The sequence below is a fragment of the Rhipicephalus microplus genome, chromosome 4 (genome assembly GCF_043290135.1).
Source record: "Rhipicephalus microplus isolate Deutch F79 chromosome 4, USDA_Rmic, whole genome shotgun sequence".
Classification (NCBI taxonomy): Eukaryota; Metazoa; Arthropoda; class Arachnida; order Ixodida; family Ixodidae; genus Rhipicephalus; species Rhipicephalus microplus.
This window is the reverse complement of record NC_134703.1, coordinates 215,684,550-215,706,029: the sequence shown is the minus strand read 5'-3', so window position 1 is coordinate 215,706,029 and position 21,480 is coordinate 215,684,550. Positions and strand designations below refer to the sequence as shown.

Here is a 21,480-nt window from a genome sequence, read left to right as displayed (position 1 = left end):
TCGCTTAAACGCTTTATGTGCTCTTGATCATGTTCACTGCTACCAGTGCGCATCTACGTGTTATCCTACATAAGCCGGATGCTTTGACAGTAAAGCATCTTTTGCAGTACAGCGCTTGACTAGCCTGACGATAGATATAGCACGAGAACAATACGACGACACAGAGACAAGAAGGACACGAAAGACACGAGCGCTAAGTTTATTGCACAGAAACGAAAATATATAGAGGAGACAGTAACAACGTAATAAAAACCATATGGCACAAATATCGTTTCGTTCTCGCGCTATAACTATCGTCATGCCATACCAACTAGCCCAAGCTGCCACACGCCACGCTTGACTAGCGTCATTGCATGTGTGCGAGATTGTAGCCTTCTGTGCGTTGCTTCATCAAATATCATGGCTCACGAACTCATAATATGACTGAATATCATGCCTCGATAAGTCAATATTTTTGCGTTTTTGGCTTACTGGTATGTTTCCCTACCTTCACTACATAAACTTTTTACTTGAATAGAGAATAGGTAATGAAAAGACAATACCCATGCTTCCATTCCCAGTGCACAGGTGCGGCACCCAGGAAACGGCAGCTCAGGCGCACATCTTCGGATGGAGCCACGTGGAGGATCTCGTCGAAATCAACAATATGGGCAGGCACTGCGCATATCACGTACAAAAATGTATTAGGGGGCAGCAAGTAACCAAGCGTCTTCTATCGTTGTCATGAGCTTATTGTTCGTGCCACTTCAATGCTGTAATGTTAATGGACCATTTAATAAGTGGAGACCCAGGAAGCTCAGCTACCGAAAAAGAGGCTAGCCTCTAGGACGCATGCGCTGAACAGAAGCCATTATCGCGTTCTTGCGCACGCGCTGTCCCAAGACAAAAAATCGAAGATTAGAAATGTATCCACAGTGTCTGTTGCACTTCGCAAGTGATACGACGGAAACGAGGCGCGGGGCGTGAAGTAAAAACCATTCATCGCATAATTTAAAGGCACACTATACAGAAATATTAACTTTGTTTATATTGAAGAACTGCGCTCCAAGAAGTGTCATCATCATATGTGGGGTTTTACGTCCCGAAACCAGCATATGATTATCAGAGATGCCGTAGTCGAGGGCTCCGGAAATTTCGACCACCTGGAGTTCTTTAACGTGCACCCAAATCTGAGTACATGGGCCTACAACACTTCTGCTTCCATAGGAAATGCAGCCGCCACAGCCGGGATTCGATCCCGTGACTTGCGGGTCAGCAGGCGAGTACCTTCGCTACTAGACAACCGCAGCGGGGTGGTTTCAGAGGTCTCATGCCATAGGTTTCATTAATACAAGGTTAATAATAGCGCAGAAAATGAAGGTTGACGTTTCATTTTTAAATTTCGTGCCATAATCCACGCACGTCAAACGTCAAAATATATTTTGGGTATTTTCGTGGCATTGTCTCGATGAAAATTTCTGAAACACCGAATGCTATGTCTATGGCTCTCACGGATTACAATGTATTTCCCTGATATCATTCGGATGCTACGCAGTACACTGCAGACGTTGCCGGAATGGCAGCGTGTCCGGCGGCCCGCGGCGCAGCAGCCTGCCCCACATAGAAGTGGCTCCTGCGCCGCATGTAAGTGACGTGACTTTAAAAATAATTACCTAAAGCAAAGTGAATGTGCAACTTGTTCATGTGTAATGCGTTAAACCTACGAAAATGGGGATCACTAATGGGGATGGCAGCGTGCGCGTTAACCAAAAGCCGGATGCTCCTGTTTTTCATTCCCCATTAGCAGCCATTGTCATGTACATTGAGCACTATTTTTTATTGTTCAACAACGCATAGAATAAATCTCTCACCGGCACCACCTTGGAAGGTAAAATGTTATACTTGTTACATACTACAACGGCTGCGAGGGATGAACGGGTGCCGTTATAAAGAACTTCACCCCTAAAAAACGCAAAAGCAGCGCTCGTCGGGTTTTGTCTGCTACTTTCTTGCCCTGCGCTTGCCGAGCACTTTCGTTTTTCCGTGGTGTGATTCATCTCGTTGCTGGCCAGCCGGCGCCCTGTTACGTAGTCAACAGGCACACGAAAGGTCAAGCTTATTTCTTGCTGTGGTATCTTACCAGTTCCGAAACAATGTGATTCACACCGACAGCGGTGAAATTTCGATTAAATGCTACATGCCATGAAAACAATTATGTTTAGAAGCATGTTAATAAACACCTAATACTGTGAGAATCGTCACCGCGGTTGATCACTTGACCCGGTAAGCTGAGACGGCCTCGATCACTTCAGGAACTGCTTTGGAAGTAGCAACTTTCTTCTTGCATTCTATTTACCTACGTCACGGAGCTCCTCGTGTCCTTTTGAGCGACCGGGGAAAGGCATTTCTTTCAAGCACGCTCAGTGAAGTTCTTCAAGCATCAAAAACAGTTCATAAAACAACATCTAGCTATCACCCGCAAACCAATGACTTAACGGAAAGATTTCATCGCACGCTGTCTGACATGCTGTTCATGTATATCCGACCGGACCATCGCAATTGGGGTGCCATACTTCCCTTTGTCACGTATGCATATAATACGTCAGTTCAACGAACTACGGGCTATTCTCCATTTTTCCTAGTATACGGACGCCAACCGACATCACCACTCGACGTTTCATTTTTTTCTGGCCCCGTCAACTCTTCACCATTCGTTTGCGACCAGTTTCTGTCCCGCGTTGCTCGATGCCGTCGTCTTGCCCGTGTAAACACCGAAGCTAGCCAAGAAGATCGCAAACATAGTTACGACGCCACTCACCGCGTCGTTCTCTACCGCCCTGGCGACAATGTACTTCTGTGGACTACTGCGTGAACGCCTGGCTTATGCGAAAAGTTTGAGTCACGCTATCTTGGCCCATACAAAGTTATCGAACAGACCTCACCGGTGAACTACCGTGTCCCACCTGTTCATGTCCCCACTGACCAACGCTGCCGCGGGACAGAGAGTGTGCACGTTTCCTGTCTCAAGCCCTATTGTATGCGTTCCACAGTGTAATTCGCGGCCAGGCTGGCCGCTTCCGTCGACGGGGGAAATTAGTGTGAGAATTCATTGTACGTCATCTTCCTCATCTATCAATAACCATCATCAGTCTTCGCCCCGTTCCTCTTCATCATCGGCGCCATCTGGCTGTTGCTTGAATAAAGCGTCAGCTGCACCGTTGTATTTCAATACTAATAAATGTTGGGGTTTAACATCGCAGAACAGTGGTATGATTATGAGCGACGCAGTGGAAAGCTCCAGAAATTTCAACCACACTATAAGAACGTGCCGTCAGTTTGACGAGTCGTCGGCGTCAAACGCAAAGGACGGGGGCTCCGCCGTCATTCAGCGAGCGGAGAGAAGCAACGACGAAAGACAGAAAAGGAGAAAAGCTTCCAGTGCGATTCGGTTGGCTACCACACGTCATGTGACACCTCACTCTCTCTCGCCCCTTTGAGGTCACCCCTCCACGAGACAGTGGAAAGGAGGCCGTCGCTGCTGAGCCAGGGAGAAATACAGACAGCCGAGGGAGCCGGGGTATGCATTGCCAACCCGTTCCTTCGTGTTTCTTCGACCTTTATGCGGTTTTTTTTTCCGTGTCGGGAAGAAGCCTGCAGCTTGGTGCACCATTTTGTCTTCTTTCTAGCGTGGTGTACTTGAAAGACCAAGGGCCCATGTAAAGCGCGTTCTGCTCGACGCTCCAGCTTAAACTCCAGAGCAAGGTGAGTGTGCCTATATACTTCTTTCGTCTGTTTCCATCCTTCGGCTGTCCATGGTTTTAAAACGTCACCTAGTTTGCGAGTGACCAAGGAGCAAGCGCTAGTTTTCGCGGGTTGTGGAGTTGACTTCTTTCGCGCGTCTGTGCGAATGCTCTACTTCCAGTATGCATTCGAGCGACGTGCATGCACCGTTGGAGATAGCTCGACACCGCCGCCTTGGGAGGTGCTTTCGCGCTGAGGCTGAACCACGTGCAGCGATGCGTCAGCTTGTCTAATGATAAAAAAAAGAAAAGCCCTCTTTCTTTTGAAAAAAAGAATGAAAACAGGAGCATACGAGGAGCATTAGCGCGTTTGAATTGCACTTATCGCGCACTTTCGATCGCGATTCAAAGGGATCGCGATTCAATGGTGCAAGGACTCCGGTCCTTGCACCATTGTGCAAGGACCGGAGTCGATTGGTCAAGCGTGTGATCATCTTATGTACCGCTGAATACATTGAGAGTACCTGATGAAGATGTTTCGTAAGCACTTTTTGTTCTTCCTTTTCATCTGTACGTCATAATACCTGCGCTATAAGTTCATGATGATCATCACTTTTCTGAAAAACTAAATAATGTGGACTATACAGCCGCGAATTCATAAAATTATACGTCAACCAGAAATAGTTTTTTTCGTCTGGTACTGTGGCTGAAAACTGCACCTCTTCCGCAACTTCTTACTCTGGTTCTCGACCACTAGCCAGCATAAAAGGGAGACGATGGTACCTGATTGCGATTGGGCAATTCTACCCTGATTCACGAATCGCAATCAAAAGTGACCTTAGCTTGTAAATGCAGACGGAAGTTTAAATACGTAGCGCAAAAAAGACCAACATGGGAAAACAAAGTGTATTTTGAGAAACATTGTACCAAGAGCAATCATCTGCGTGGGCTGACAGAAATATTTAAAAGAAATTTACTGCATATGAAACCAGCAGACACAAATTCGCAAAACTTGAGAAACTGTAGTTAGATGCAGCGTTATCGACATGTGCAAGCACTTAAAATGCCGTAGGTTCAGGATGGCTCTAGAAGTGCTTGCAAGTTTGTACGCAAGTTACTGCATGCAACTGTCTAATAGACATCATTCACTGACTGCTAATAGCTTCAGCCGTCTTTGGTTCGCAGGCCTGGTCTGAAGGGTCAACAGACACCTTCTGGCGTAGACAGGTCAACTTCAGGCATATTTGGTCAGGTGTATTACTGCAACTTTCACACTGGCAAGCAAGGTATGTACTCAATATCCTAATTTTTTTATTGTATACTTGTTTTACCATTTCTGGTTACACAAGCATTTCATTCGTAAAGACAGACCAGATCCTAAATTATGTCTTCTACTATAATACCTCAAATTTAATGTCCAGGCCAACTCTCCCCATGCTCCCAAGCCACAGTTGCATGGCCTCATTGTGGAGGAGGTCTTTATAGAAGTCGAAATGTTGTCTTTCTTTTATCTTTTACTTTGTCCTGTATTTTCTCCCCTTGAACAGTGTGTAAGCTTGTAGTATCAAATGCATTATCAGCTTCCTATGTTAAAGAATGCAAGGCAGCCCTTAGAAGTTTTGTTATGATGTGGGATTTAGATAGGTCCGGTTATTATAATTTTTATCTCGAGTCTGATTTTTTGCTTGTGAATTCCCAGCATGCCGGTGAAGAAAGCCTGGACAGGATATCAGCAACACCTTATCTAGGTGTCATTGGTGAGTATGCCAAGTAGAAATTTTTTGCTCAAAATATGATTTGTGTAGCTTAGCTTGTTATTCCAGGCAAAGGTCTTGGAAAGATAGAGATGGAAAATTCGAGAACGTGGAGTATCACTGGAGTACATGTTTTGACAAGTAAACTTGTCTTCTTCTAGGCTGCAGCCTTCAAGAAGTCAAGCACGCTTGTGGAAAGGCCGTCTCAAGCGACAATGCGTGATTATGAAATTTCCAACCGAAATTTTGTTTTTCAATGGCCTGATTGATATGTAAACTGTGTTATATGCGGATGGTGAGAGGGACTTTAGGCAGTTCCAACTTCCTCCACTAATGTATCACAGGTAGGATGCACTTAAAATTTGAGATTGAGGCTACCTCACACTGCAAAAATTCAGTGTTTGTTCCATATATATGAATGATTAGGTTCACCAGCCACTTTAGGTCTAAAGACCCAGCGAGATAGATTTCTGTTGAATACGTTCGCCTTTAAATTGCGCCATATAGCGCATGAATGGCTTGTCTCTTAACATTGTGCCTATCCCAGCAAACTTGAACTACGATCTTTATTCCTGTTTCCTTTCCTACTAAGGATGTCTTTTTTCAAAAAGCACATGAAAGTTTGTTGCTCCTTAACGTTGTTTTCTTTTTATTTCTCGAGCAATATCTGTTTGCAAAGCTATTTCTACTGACAGGTGTTGTGTGTTTATTCATGGGTAACACCTGGGTCATTCTAAACAGTGTTCAACCATTTCGGTGGCCATGTCAAATGTATTGGGTCATTTCATATCAAGTGCACCCGGTCAAGTTTCTACCATCTCCGACCATGTAAAAAAGAGTATTGTGCAGGTATAAGTGAATGCGAGTAGTAGTTTTTGAGCCATTATATTTCGCAGAATTTTGTGTTGCCTACTAGACGGCACTTTGAATTTTAGGTGCCCAGGTGAAACTGTGTCACACTAATTGATTTATATATTATTGCTGGTTCGATCAATTATAATGATACAGTGTTATCGTTATTCTCAAGGTGCTACTCTTTAACGACTCTGATAGGTTACTCATTTTATCTTTATTTTTGCCTTGGCAATAAGTTTCCATATGCTGCATGTTTACCAATTTTTTATAAAAAGAACAACTTTTTCACAATACTGTAATGTGTTCACGTTTTCTGTTTTATATGTTCCCCTAATTCCAGCATATAACAAAAACCATTACATTTGCTGCACAAAATTTCTGTCTGGCGTTCTATAATTTCATAATGCAATGTCGGTATCACACAAGTTAGTGCAGTTGACATATTTCAGGCATTTAACTTCTGAAGCCCAAGTATGTGACTGGCACAGTTTATGGAGCATGAATTTATTTTGTTATTCTATTTTCGTTCCCATATACACAGGGCATATCATTCCGACTAAACGCATTGTTAAAGGCAGAGTCGGCGGAGTAGCTTGAAGGGTGCTCAGCCTTGTAAAAATATTTTGAAGAATAAATGTGCGAGTATTCACAAAAGCTTTCGCTGTATATTTTATGCAGTGTTACCCATGTCGACTGACATTGGCATGGCGACGTAGACTATACTACAATTCATAATGATACAGAATACACTTCTCATGAGCCATTATCGACAATGCATGGAGAGCCTACTGTCACCTTACAAAGAAAATGCTAAATTGATGATCTAATAATAGTTTTATATGACAAAGAGACGTAAATGACACTAATTGGTAATTACTTTTATCTAAAATTGACAACTTCTGACGATCAAAGGTTGTCAATTGGAGAGTTCAGTTGTGTATGAGGTTCAATAAAAAAAAGATCAATATAATCGAAGAATACCGTCATTTTCAAATGAAGACCTTTAGTTACTTTGACGTAAATGTTATCAACTTGACGGTTCGCTTGTATTTTGAAATCACGGGAAAGACATCAAAATGATAAAATTAGGCCATCGTTTGAAAATGGCAACCTGTCAATTTTTTATGTAAATTTTGTCAATATGACGGTTTGCTTGTATTTTAAAATGACGGGAGACACATTAAAATGATAAAATTGTGCTGTCACTTTAAAATGACAGCTTGTCGTCATTTTAATGGCCATAAGCTTGGAAATAGAGGTGCTGGTATATTCACCGTCAATTTGATAATTTTTTACAGTGCATGTCTGGGGTTTAAATCAAAGAACTCGGGTCTTGGATATTCCAGCCTCTATCTATAATGCGGCTGCCGTGGCTGGAATTCAATCCCGTGCTGCATTTCAGCAGTGGAACACCATAACCACTATACTTGTGGATGAAATAGTATATCGTAAGCACGAAAGTATATCGTAATATATATACTATATACGAAAGTATATAGTATATGGTTAGCACGATAGAGCAAATTTACTCGTCAAACTTTTGTGATAAAAGATGAACCAGGCCGGATATATGGCCTCTTAACCTTATAAGAATGAAAAGCGTCGTTTAGTATCGGTTGATATCACTTCCAGCGTCGAGTATGGCCTTCATTCTTGCAGGCGGAGATCTGCAGAGAGCTTCCAGAAAGGATGAATCGCGCTTAAGCCGCTTCCACTCTTTGTTTTCAATAGCCGAATGGTCATCCACAGATTTGTCGCGGAGAATGGAAGATGATTTCATCCTACCCCACACATTTTCAATTACGTTCTAGTCAGGTGAATGGAGGGGGGGGGGAACATTAGCACCATCAGGGTCTTCAATGGCCTGGTTACCACGACAGCGACAGCACACTGATTGTATTCTTTACGGTAGAGCTTGACTATAAAAAGCCTTTAATCCTCAGGTGCCCTGGCCATGCCACCTATAGGAACGGGCACCACCAAAAATTTGTTGAGCCAAGAATAACCCCCCCCAGCTGTGGAATTGTGTGAAAGCGATAACGAAGCTTCTCCCTTGCGTAACCTATGGTGTCAATGCTCACAGAAATATTACTCGTAAGCTTTGCACCACGCTCGAACCAGCCGGCTGCCTTGGACAGCAGACAACATAACGTAGCATGGCATGACAACATAACGTAGCATAACGTAGCGCGTGCCGAGCGCTTGGGCGGAGAAGTAGCAGACGACGCAGGGCACGAACCGCCCTTGCTAATTTTGTGCGCATGCTCCGCCTTTCCAAATCTCGCCAGCAGTTAGCGCCCCGCGGGCCACCGGCCGCGTGATCGCGTGTTCTCCCTAACTGTGGACCGTACTGTACATCTTATGATGTTGTCGTACGTAGCCACTGGTGGCGCATACCCGCTCTGGAGCAGATATGTGCCACAGGTATGCAAAATGGGACATGGCGGTGTTCGAGTGTTCACTAGATGGATGCGCGGGCGGACGCATGGACGGATGGGCAGACAGACTAGCAGACTACCCGGAAAAACCAGAGGGTAAACTTACGAGAGAAAAATAAATTATGTCTAAACTTCCTGCCATACCACGGCTTCTGACGTGAGAAGGCTCTCAAAGGCAGTGTCATTCTTTCTCTGACAAAGACTGTGCCACAGCTAAAACGTTAGGCGTAAACGGATTGCTTTCTCGTACTGTGCCAACTGATTTTTATTGCGACAGCAATTACATGTACACTCTCGGCTGGATTTTACCACCAGCGCTAGTGGCGGCGTCACCGTATATATATCGTCATCATCAGCCTGACTACGTCCACTGCAGGACAAAGGCCTCTCCCATGTTCCGCCAGTTAACCCGGTCCTGTGCTGGCTGCTGCCAATTTATACCCGCGAACTTCTTAATCTTATCTGCCCACCTAACCTGCTGTCTCCCCCTAACCTGCTTCCCTTCTCTGGGAATCCAGCTAGTTTCCCTTGAAGACCAGCGGTTATCCTGTCTACGCGCTACATGCCCGGCCCGTGTCCATTTCCTCTTCTTTATTTCACCTATGATATCCTTAACCCCCATTTGTCCCCTAATCCACTCTGCTCTCTTCTTGTTTCTTCAGGTTACACATACCATTTTTCTTTCAATTTCTTGCTGCGTCGTCCTCAACTTAAGCTGAAATTCTTTCATCTGACAATGTGCTGAAATCTATTGATCAGATGTTTGACTTGTAAAATTTTGTATTAATATTTTACAGTGTTTTCAAAATATTTTGTATTGTCCTGTTTATTGTTTTTACCTCGCTAAAGATTGTGTAATTGTTCTAACGGCTCTGTAGCTCCCCCACTCCTGCTTGGGCCAATTTGCGGCCTGAGGTATTGTATAAAGAAATAAATAAATAAATAATGAACCCTCTTTGTAAGTCTCCAGGTTTTTGCTCCGTAGCGAAGTACCGGCAAGATGCAGCTGTTATATACCTTCCTCTTGAGGGATAGTGGCAATCTACCTGTCATAATTTGAGAGTGCTTGCCGAATGTGCTCCACCCCATTCTTATACTTCTAGTTTCTTCAAGCTCGTGGTTCGGCTCTCGGGTTATTACCTGCCCTAAGTAGACATAGTCTTTTACAACTTCAAGTGCACTATTACCTATTTCGAAGCGCTGCTCCTCTCTGAGGTGGTTGTACAATACTTTCGTTTTCTGCAGAATAATTTTAAGACCACCCTTTCTGCTCTCCTTGTCTAACTCCATAATTATGAGTTGCAATTCGTCTCCTGAGTTACTCAGCAATGCAATGCAATGCGAAGCGCAGGTTACTAAGGTATTCTCCATCAACTCTTATCCCTAACTGTTCCCATTCTAGGCTTCTGAAAACCTCCTGTAAGCACGCGGTAAATAGCATTGGGGAGATTGTGTCCCCCTACCTTGCACCCTTCTTGATTGGTATTCTGTTGCTTTCTTTATGAAGCACTATGGTAGCAGTTCATCTCCTGTAGATTTCTTCCAGAATGTTTATATATACTTCATCTACGCCCTGATTCCGCAATGCCTGCATGACGGTTGATATTGCTACTGAATCCAACGCCTTCTCGTAATTTATGAAGGCTATGTATAGTGATTAGTTATATTCTGAGCATTTCTCTATTACCTGATTGATAGTATCAATGTGGTCAATTGTTGAGTAGCCTGTTCGAAATCCTGCTTGTTCCTTTGGTTGATTGAATTCTAGTGTTTTCTTTACTCTGTTAGCAATTACCTTTGTAAATAGCTTGTATACTACATAGAGCAAGCTGAGCAGCCTGTAATTTTTCAATTCCTTGTCATCTCCTTTCTTATGAATTAAGATGATGTTAGCGTTCTTCCAACACTCTGGTACTCCTCCCGTCAGGAGACACCTCGTAAACAGGGTGGCTAGTTTTTCTAACAGAATCTGTCCGCCATTTTTCAGCAAATCTGACGTTACCTGATCCTCACCAGCAGCTTTGCCTCTTTGCATGCTCTCCAAAACTTTTCTGACTTCTTCAATCATTACTGGTGGGGTGTCGTCGGGGTTATTGTTAGTTCTTATAATAATAGGGTCATGGTTGTCTCGGCTACTGTACAGATCTCTGTGAAACTTCTCCGCTATTTTAACTATCCTATCCATATTGGTAGATATTTTGCCTTCTTTGTCCCTTAGTGCATATATCCGACTTTTGCCTATCCCAAGTTTCCTCTTCACTGCTTTGACGCTTCCTCCATTATTGAAAGCATGTTCAATTCTCTCCATGCTATACCTTCTTACATCGCATACCTTACGTCTATTAATCAACTTCGAAAGCTCTGCCAGTTCTATTTTGTCTGTTGTACTTGACACTTTCATGATTTGACGCTTCTTAATTAGGTTCTTCGTTTCCTGGGAAAGCTTGCCAGTGTCCTGTCTAACTACCCTGCCTCCAACTTCCACTGCACATTCCGTAATGATACTCGTCGGATTATCATTCATTGTATCTACGCTAAGGTTGGTTTCCTCACTAAGAGCCGAGTACCTGTTCTGCAGACACACTCTGAATTCCTGTACTTTCCCTCTCAGTGCTAGCTCATTGATTGGCTTCTTGCGTAACAGTTTCTCTCGTTCCTTCTTCATGTCTAGGCGAATTCAAGACCGTACCATTCTGTGGTCACTGCATCGTACCTTGCCAAACACTTCCACATCCTGCACGATTCCTGGGTGTGCACTCATTATAAAGTCTATTTCGTTCTTATTTTCGCCAATAGGGCTCCTCCATGTCCACTTGCGGTTTCCTCGTTTTCGGTAGAAGGCATTCAAAATACGTAAATTATTGCATTCTGCGAATTCTACTAGTAGCTCTCCTCTGGCGTTTCTAGTACCGATGCCATATTCTCCTACTGCCTGGTGTCCAGCCTGCTTCTTCCCTACCTTTGCATTAAAGTTGCCCATCACTATAGTATACGGTGTTTTTACCTTACACATTGCCGATTCCACGTCTTCATAGAAGCTTTCAACTGAAGCGTCATCATGGCTGGATGTAGGCGCGTAAGCATGTACCACCTTCATCTTGTATCGCTCATTCAGTTTAATTACGATACCTACCACCCTTTCATTAATTCTATAGTATTCCTCTATGTTGCCAGCTATGTTTCTGTAAATTAGGAACCCCACTCCCAGTTCTCTTCTGTCAGCCAAGCCCTGATAGCAAAGAATGTGCCCATTCTGTAGCACCGTATAGGCCTCATCTGTCCTCCGAACCTCACTGAGCCCTATTATATACCATTTAACACCCTCTAGTTCCTCGAATAGTACAGCTGGACTTCCCTCACTAGATAACGCTCTAGCGTTAAACGTTGCCAAGTTCAGGTTCCAATGGCGGCCTGTCCGGATCCAGAGATTCTTAGCACCCTCTGCTGCGTTGCAGATCTGACCGCCGCCGTGGTCAGTTGCTTCGCAGCTGCTGGGGACGGAGGGCCGTGAGTTATTTTACGTATGCATGTGGGAGGTAGTGGCCAGATACTGCACCAGGGTGGCCAATCCTTCTCTCGTGAGGAAGTGCGTTCCCGGCGGTGGTCACCGATGAGGCCGGACCCCAGGCTTCTTAATGCAGTTCCATCAACACACGGATTTTTTAAATTTTTTATTTATTTCGGTTGGGAACTGCGTGGCACCGGGATTTGAACCACGGACCTCTTGCATGCGAGGCGGATGCTCTAACCACTACGCGATCGCCACTCTACTCGTATATATATATATATATATATATATATATATATATATATATATATATATATATATATATATATATATATATATATATATGTGTGTGTGTGTGTGTGTATGTATATGTGTGTGTGTGACGCTACGATGAACGGGTGACGTGGCCTGGCTCATACACCATGTTTATTCCTTTCTCACTTCTTCCTCCTCTGCTTCTAACCATCGCTACCTTCATACGTCACATGATTCCTCCTCTACCCGAAAGAATGCGCGAGCTACAGACTATGAAGCATGAACAAGTGGTGTCTCATCATAGTAAAAAATATCACAAAATAGAGTAGTTCCATGTAACACGGCAGTTCCATGCACTTGCACAAAAACATTCACAGGGAAGGCAGTCCAGTGAGATCTAGGAGACCTCATGTGGGCGAGGTTAGCTGTTGCGTTCTGGAGAGCATAACCATGCATTCGACGTGGAAAATGATGATGACACAGCCTGGATAGTAGCGAAAAACGAACAAGGTTGGGAGTACTTGTAGCGTTGGAAGGTTGGATGTCTAATGCGTTGGATTCTGAGTCGTGACGGCGACAGATGCATTGTATCTAGTATGCGTGCTTTTTGAGAGATGGTGACGGCTAAATGCCCGTGTGCTGGCGGCATGGAGGAAGTTGCTCCGCGTATTATTGGGCGTTTTCCGTGGTGTTGTCGTCTGTGTAACCGCTGGCGCAGATAGCGTCTGTGGCGGTGTTCCTTCATCCGGAAACGTCTTTTTTCTTGAAATGGCCGTTGGATCAAACTTCTTAATTTTTTAAGTTGTTCAAGTTGTGAGCGTGCTTCCGTTGAAGTTTTCATTTGTCGTCGTCTTTTCTTGATTTGGTGAGGGGTGTCGAGAAAATTGCGGGTGGTCATCGTCGTTAAATAAGGAGACGCTGTTGGTAGTACCAGCATTTTTTACGAGTGGAATGCAAGCATGATTTGTGTCAAGAAAAGCAGCAAATACATTTTCGTTTTTATTGGTGAGACTTTCATACAATGGTGACTCCGTACTGCTTCGACTTTCGGTTGTTTCGGTTCCTGAGGATGACATCACCGCAAACATGGCTTGATGTGGTTCCGATTCCGTATGTTTGTTTCTTTGCGGGAGAGTTGAGCCAAGCGTTCCTGAAGTACAACCGCTTTCGGAATGGCAGTGGCTTGACAAGGTATTTGGCCGATATTTCAGGTGGTCTGTTGTGTATGCGGCGATATTTTGAGGGGTGCGATGAGAGTAACGAGCACCAGACGAGCTACTTGGCTCAAAACCAGGTGGTGGCTTACGTAAGCAAGATGAAGAGTCAAGTACATTGGGTGCTTGAATATTGTCTTGATTTGTGTATTGCATGGAAGAGGTTAGCGTTGGCGATATTTGCGCAGATGCGAAACCAGGTGGAAGGTTGGGCCTTGCAGAAAAACTGCTGGGATGTTTTTCTATGAGCAGATGACTGACTTCGCCTGACGGGAATTGTAAACTTCTGCTCTGTGCTCGAATGCGTGAAGGCTGCGTATGACTGTGATTACTGAATTTGAATGCATCGGTTTGGCTGGTTGTAACCGAATCTTGATTATAGTCTTGAAACCAGATGATCATTTCTTCTTTTATCTTTTGCTAAGACTCATCGTTCTCGAAGATGTGAGTGAGGTAAAACTTGAATGCCTCACCTGAAATGTAATCAGTGAAGTTGATGATCATCTCCCTTTCCGACCAGGATGCAGCGGTGGCGTGGACCTCGAACAGGTTGAACCTCTCCTGTACGGCTCCGTCGTCCGCTGATCCGGTGTACTTGGGGATGTCGAGGTCAGCCGATGGTTTTGACATGGTGCCGGTCGTTGTCCTTCTAGGCGATGATTCGGTAGTCAATGTATGGTCAGGGTGTCTTCTGGGGAACTGCGTCGATGATGAGTGACTGATGAAGGGGCAGGCAGGTCTCCATTCTGTCGACTTGTGTGACGCTACGATGAACGGGTGACGTGGCCTGGCTCATACGCCATGTTTATTCCTTTCTCACTTCTTCCTCCTCTGCTTCTAACCATCGCTACCTTCATACGTCATATATATATATATATATATATATATATATATATATATATATATATATTGCCGCGTGCATAGCTGCATTTAGCCGCGAGATAGCGACGACAATGAAGAACGTGGATTTGCTCGAGAGGCGCAGCGCAGGCGAGTGATGAAGACGACAATCTTTGCGGCCTTCTCTGAGAGCGTCTCTACAAGTTCAACTGTCTGTGTTTTTAAATAAACCCCCCCCCCGTAACTTATAACCCCCGACACTGGTGGAGGAGCTGGGTACTACCACCTCATGATCAGCACCCCTGTGAGAAGCCCCGAGTCCAGCCCTGCGAGACAGCCACGCGTGGAGACGCCTGTGCACCGCTGAAGCCGTCGCCTTCAAGGTCTTGAACCAGAATTTGGCCTACTAAAGGGAGCAACACTTCCGACAGCCACCCCTACTCAAGAAATGGCAAGGAGTCCTGCACAGGTGACGGTCCAGAACATGCGCATTCCCGAACCATTTCATGGCCGGCCTAAACGAAGGTGCGCAAGACTGGCTTGAGCAGTTTGAACGGGTAGCTAAATCGAACTACTGGAGTCTCGATGGAAAGCTCTTCCACGTATACTTCGCCCTTGAAGACGGCGCGAAGACGTGGTTTATAAACAGGGAGGCAACACTGACGACATAGGAGGAGTTTTGTCGTCGGTTTTTTGACACCTTCGGTAACGTGGACCGACGCGAAAACGCACAACGCCTTCTTGAAGGACGCACGCAACAGCTGCATGAAAGCGTCGCCATGTTTGCTGAGGATATGGTGCGTCTGTGCCACCGCGCGGACCCCAACATGCCCGAGACTCGAAAGCTAAGCCATCTCATGAGGGGCGTCAAAGAGCAGCTATTTGTTGGTCGAGTTCACCAGGGAGGCCACCGCGATAGAGCGTGCGCTGCAGCAACGGTACCGACAGTCTGATCGCCCGACCACCGGCGCAGCTGCAGGCGCCGCCGCACTTACCGCAAGCGACGAGTTTACTCTAAGCCACCGGATTAGACAGATCGTGTGTGAGAAGATCGCGAAGGAGAACGCAAAATACACATTGTAGTCACAGGCGCCGCCGCAGCAGGAGTACACGGTAGCCTCCGTCGCTGAAGTCGTTCGCCATGAACTTCGACAAGCGTTTGCCTCTCCTCAGCAATATTCCGCTTCACCGCATCATCCAAACTCGTGTACCTATGCAGACGCCGTGCGTCATCCATTGGCTCCAGATGTATCCTACCAGCCGAACAGATACAGCTATGCAGACGCTGTTCGTCGACCCACGTCCATGCCAGTGCCGCAGTACCTCGAACCGTATCCTGTGGCAGCCTGGGCTCAGCAGGATTCTGTCAGGCGACCCTATATGCGGAAGACCGACATATGGCGCACTGCGGATCGCTGACCACTCTGCTACAACTGTGGAGAGCCAGGGCACATTTAGCGTTTTTGCCCACATCGCCGAGCTGAATACAGCGGTAGTGCACCTACAGCTGCGCGCCGAGAGTTCGACGAAAGCCGTGCCCCCATCGACGAAGACCAAGCTGGCAGGCGGGAAGGCTCTTCTACCTTCCGGACGCGCTCACCATCCCCGGCTAGCTTTCGTTCACCAAGCCGCCATAGTTTTGCTGACGCCGTCAGAGGTCGGTCTCCCAGCCCACGGCAGGGTAACTGGAAGCAGCAACCTCTGGGGGGAAGGTTGCAAGCCGTTGAATTGCCGAAAAACCCCCACTGCTGCCGAAACACGTGAGAGACGACGATGAAGACTCCGCCGAGAAAAGTGTGACTGCCGACCTCGCTGTGACGATTGACGGCGTTGAAGTGACGGCCTTAGTCGATACGGGTACAGAGCCCCGCCGCAGTGGTCTAGTGGCTAAGGTACTCGGCTGCTGACCCGCAGGTCGCGGGTTCGATTACCGGCTGCGGCGGCTGCATTTCCGATGGAGGCGGAAATGTTGTAGGCCCGTGTGCTCAGATTTGGGTGCACGTTAAAGAACCCCAGGTGGTCGAAATTTCCGGAGCCCTCCACTATGGCGTCTCTCATAATTATATGGTGGTTTTGGGACGTTAAACCCCACAAATCAATCAATCAATACGGGTGCAGACTTCTCCATAATAAGTGCACAATTGGCAGGCGAACTCAAGAAAGTCAGGATGGATTGGACGGGCCCTTATTTCCGAAATGCTGGAGGTCAGATAATGACTCCCACGGGAAAATTTACAGAAAGACTCACGATTGAGATTGTGGCTTTTGTAGCCACAATTCTGATCCTACCGGAGTGCTGCAAACCTATGATACTGGGAATGGACTTCTTAAGAGAGTACGGTGCTGTGGTCAACATACGTGATGGTGTGATCACATTCGCCGCTGACAAGTCTGTGACCCATGACCCAGACCAAGAACCCAGGGTGTTACGTGTGGTCGACGACGACGTCTGCGTACCATCACTGTCATGTAGTCTTGTGTCCGTGTGTTGCGCCGTGCGCTGTAATGAAGACGCCATAGCCGAACGCATCACTGCCGTTCTTTTTCGCCAAGGCATTGCCATCGCTCGCGGCATCGTCAGCTTAGTGCATGGGCGCGCAGAGGTGCTTCTGACTAACTTCACGAATGAGCGCCGGCACATCGGTAAAGGCACGGCTGCGGCGTACCTCGAAGAGCTAGATTACTCTCATGACTGTCCTATAATGCAAAGGGAAACCACAGCTCAATCACCTCCACATACACCACCAGTTGATATCGGTCCGAGTCTAACACCGACTGAAAGATGCCGTCTTATGGAGCTGCTCGACCAGTTCAAAGACTGCTTTTCCTCGACATCACGAGTGGATCGAACGCCTCTGACTAAGCATCGCATCAGTACGGAAGACACAGCCAGACCGATCCGACAGAACCCATATCGCGTCGCTCAGAAAGAACGTGAGGTAATCCAGCAGCAAGTCAAGAAGATGCTAGAGGATGATGTAATCCAACCATCAAAGAGTCCTTGGGCATCGCCAGTGGTACTCGGGAAAAAAAAGATGGCAGCTTGCGTTTCTGCATCGATTATCGTAAGCTGAACCATATTACAAAAAAAGACGTTTATCCATTACCACGGATCGATGACTCTTTGGACAGGCTATGGCATGCGCGCTACTTCTCGTCAATGGATCTTAGAAGTGGATACTGGCAAATAGAATAGATGAGCGTGACCGAGAAAAGACCGCCTTCGTAATGCCAGACGGCCTTTATGAATTCAAAGTCCTCCCTTTCGGTCTATGCTCAGCCCCAGCCACGTTTCAGAGACTAATGAATACCATTCTGTCCGGCCTGAAATGGAAAACATGCCTTGTGTACCTCGACGACGTGATCGTTTTTTCGGCCACGTTTGAAGAGCATCTAAAGCGGCTACTGTCAGTCCTTCAAGCCATACGGTCCGCTGGACTCACACTCAAACCGGAAAAATGCCACTTCGGCTTTGAAGAACTCCAGTTCCTGGGACACGTGATCAGTCGCGAAGCTGTGAAGCCTGACCCAGATAAAACGGCAGCCATCGCAAAGTTCGCAAGGCCTGTTGATAAGAAAGAGGTGAGGCGTTTTATGGGTCTCTGCGCCTACTACCGGCGATTTATAGCAGGCTTTGCACACATCGCCTCTCCACTCACCCACGTTACAAGGGAAAACATTGCATTTGTATGGGGTGAAGAGCAAGAAGCTTCGTTCGACGAGCTGCGACAGCGTCTACAAACTCCACCCGTCCTCGCTCACTTTGACGAGAATGCACCAACAGCCATCCATACAGACGCCAGCAATGTGGGCCTAGGTGCTGTTCTTGTCCAATGCCAAGATGGTGTGGAGAGAGTGGTTGCCTACGCTAGCAGAACGTTGACACGTGCCGAGTCTAACTACTCAACAACGGAGAAGGAGTTTCTGGCCGTCGTTTGGGCAGTTGCGAAGTTCCGCCCGTACTTATATGGCCGCGCTTTCCAAGTCGTAAGCGACCATCACTCTCTTTGTTGGTTGACCAACATGAAAGACCCATCTGGTTGTTTAGCACGATGGAGCTCACGGCTCTAAGAGTACGACATGGCCGTAGTTTACATGTCCGGAAGGCAACACTTAGACGCCGACTGTTTGTCAACGTCACCGATTGAATCACCGGCTATAGAGGATGATGATTTGCCAGGTTTTTTAAGAGTTGTTGATGTAGCTATCATTTCTCGGCAACAACAAGATAACCGGGAGCTCAACTCGCTTATAGAATTCTTGAACGGATGAGCGGCCAATGCACCAAGAGTGCTTTCGAAGAACTTATCGTCAATGTGTTTACGGGACGGAATTCTGAACAAAAAGAACTTTTCATCAACAGGTAGAAGCTATCTGCTGGTAGTTCCTGAAGCTCTCCGCAGCGAAATTTTACAATCCTGCCATGACGAAGCCACTGCGGGCCACCTCGGTTTCACAAGAACACTGACACGCATCAAAAAAAAATATTACTGGCCAAGAATCGCAGCAGAGGTTAAACATTACGCCCGAACATGCATTGACTGCCAGCGGCGCAAGGTACCACCTGTCAAACCCGCTGGGCTATTACATCCTGTGGCCGTGCCAGAAACCCCATTTTCTCAAATCGGAATGAATCTGCTGGGCCCATTCCAGACATCGGACAGCGGCAACAAATGGGTTATAGTGGCGACGGACTACCTCACCAGATACGTGGAGACCAGGGCAATCGCGAGTGGTACTGCAGCTGAAGCGGCCCAGTTCTTCATTGAGAACATTGTTCTGAGACATCGTGCTCAATCTGTCGTCATAACAGACAAAGGTACCGCGTTTACAGCTGAGCATTTGCGCACTGTGCTTACGCTCAGTGGCACAGCGCATAGGAAGACGACAGCTTACCACCCACAAACAAATGGGCTTACAGAGCGACTTAACAGGACAATTGCTGACATGTTTTGACTATACGTCGACGTGGAACACAAGAATTGGTACCGAATATTGCCGTACATCACATTCGCGTATAATACGGCGCGCCAGGAAACAACAAAAATGACGCCGTTCGCACTAATTCATGGCAGAGAAGTTACGACAATGCTTGACGCCATGCTGCTTTACGATTGCAATGATTCAGAGATAGACGCCGCAGACTTCACTGAGCGCGCCTTGGAAGCAAGGCAGCTTGCCCGCGTCAGAATATTGAACCAGCAGCAACGTGACGCCCAACGGTACGACCTTCGCCATCGATTTGTCATTTATCAACCAGGAGATAGAGTCTGGGTTTGGTTTCCTGTACGACGACGAGGCCTCTCAGAGAAACTCCTACGCCAATACTTCAGACCCAACGAGGTTTTGCGCCGTCTTAGCGACCTGACGTACGAAGTCGTGCCCGACGCCTCCTCCTGTTCCAAGCGTCGCCAGCATCTGCCTGAGACAGTGCACGTGGTCCGCATGAAACTTCACCACTCTCAGTGTTGTAAACACCCGCTGGCCGCATCTCTATCTGTTGAGCATCGGGACGACGCTCACTCTCGCGGGAGGGTAATGCCACGTGCATAGCTGCATTTAGCGGCGAGAGAGCGATGACAACGAAGAACGTGGATTTGCTCGAGAGGCGCAGCGCAGGCGAGTGAAGAAGACGACAATCTTAGCGGCCTTCTCTGAGAGCGTCTCTACAAGTTCCACTGTCTGTGTTTTTAAATAAACCCCCCGTAATTTATAACCCGCGACAATATATATATATATATATATATATATATATATATATATATATATATATATATATATATATATATATATATATATATATATATATATATATATATGTATATTTATATATTTATATATTTATATATATATATATATATATATAGTCTAGTAGATCCTCCGTGAGCGGTCACAACGTGGTTTATTTCGACGTTTCGGCCTAGAGTCTGGCCTTCATCAGGAATAAAGATACAGTTTGTCGGTGCTCAGCTTTATACAATCTCAAATCAGAGGGCAAGGTAAGAGGGAAAAAAAAGGAAAGAAAAAAAAGAAAAAAAAGAAAGAAAAAAGAGAAAAATATTATACGGTGGACGCCCCTCGGGTGCCCCCCTTCCACTTTTCCCTCCACTCCCCCCCCCATCTCTCTCCCCCTCTCCCCTTCACCTTTCTGATGTCAGCGGTCTGTGTATGTGTCCGTTCACTAGCGCATTCCTCCCGATCAGACGGCCCCTCCTGGCACTGGCGGTTCGGTGTGGGGCAAAAAAGAGCTTTTCAGGAAGTCCTAAGCCTTTAACTACTCGGAGCCCGTAAACAATTCGTCGTAGAAGGACGGGGGCCGCGTATTGTGGCAGAGGCTGGTCAGCGGGCATTTTAGGAAGTTCTAAGCCTTTAACTACTCCGCGCCCTGTCAACATTTCGTCGTAAAAATAGGGGTGCCCCGTATTGCGGTAGGCTGTGCAAGCGCGTGCAATGCGAATTCCTGGCCCGCTTCTAAATTACGCGTGTCGTGGGGGCCTCCCGGCTGTGCACATGGTTGCTGTTGGGCATGTCGTGCATGGCACAATTGACAGAAAGGAAACCGAGAAAACTTGACCAAATATGAAAAAATAAGCATGAAAAATTTGGCATCTAGGACAGACATAACAATAAAACCCGCTGACAAAGGAGGAGCAATTGTAGTCCTTAATACAACCAACTACCTACAAGAAGCATACCGCCAACTAGACGACTCAAGATTTTACGAACGCCTCCCAGGTGATCCGACAGACGAATACAAACGTATCGTATCAACAGAACTAAAGAAACAGTTGGACGCAGAAAAGATAACCAACACTGACCACAAACTGATGCAAGCAGCATACCCTCGTCCAGGTCGCTTCTACATCCTCCCAAAAATTCATAAACCCGGTAACCCAG

The 21,480-nt window shown here is 46.3% G+C and overlaps 1 protein-coding gene and 1 long non-coding RNA gene across 11 annotated transcripts in view; one reads left to right on the top strand and one right to left on the bottom strand.

The window, feature by feature from the left end:
- The window catches only part of LOC119172975 (cell adhesion molecule Dscam1-like), a 2,235,730-nt gene that overhangs the window by 947,604 nt on the left and 1,266,646 nt on the right, over nt 1-21,480 (bottom strand). For 6 of the 9 annotated variants that reach the window (XM_075891768.1, XM_075891770.1, XM_075891774.1 and 3 more), the window contains one exon: nt 543-657. The exons of the other annotated variants lie outside the window; for them this stretch is intronic. In XM_075891768.1, the coding sequence (XP_075747883.1) occupies nt 543-657 (115 nt within the window). The remainder of the gene's footprint in view (nt 1-542; nt 658-21,480) is intronic. 9 annotated transcript variants of the gene reach the window in all.
- On the top strand, nt 3,484-9,721 carry LOC119172503 (uncharacterized). Of its 2 annotated transcripts, XR_012894692.1 has the most exons (5): nt 3,484-3,556; nt 3,666-3,741; nt 4,905-5,005; nt 5,419-5,476; nt 5,635-9,721. It is a non-coding gene; the product is annotated as an uncharacterized LOC119172503 (long non-coding RNA). The 2 variants fall into 2 exon arrangements; XR_005109964.2 differs by having other exon boundaries at nt 3,529-3,741.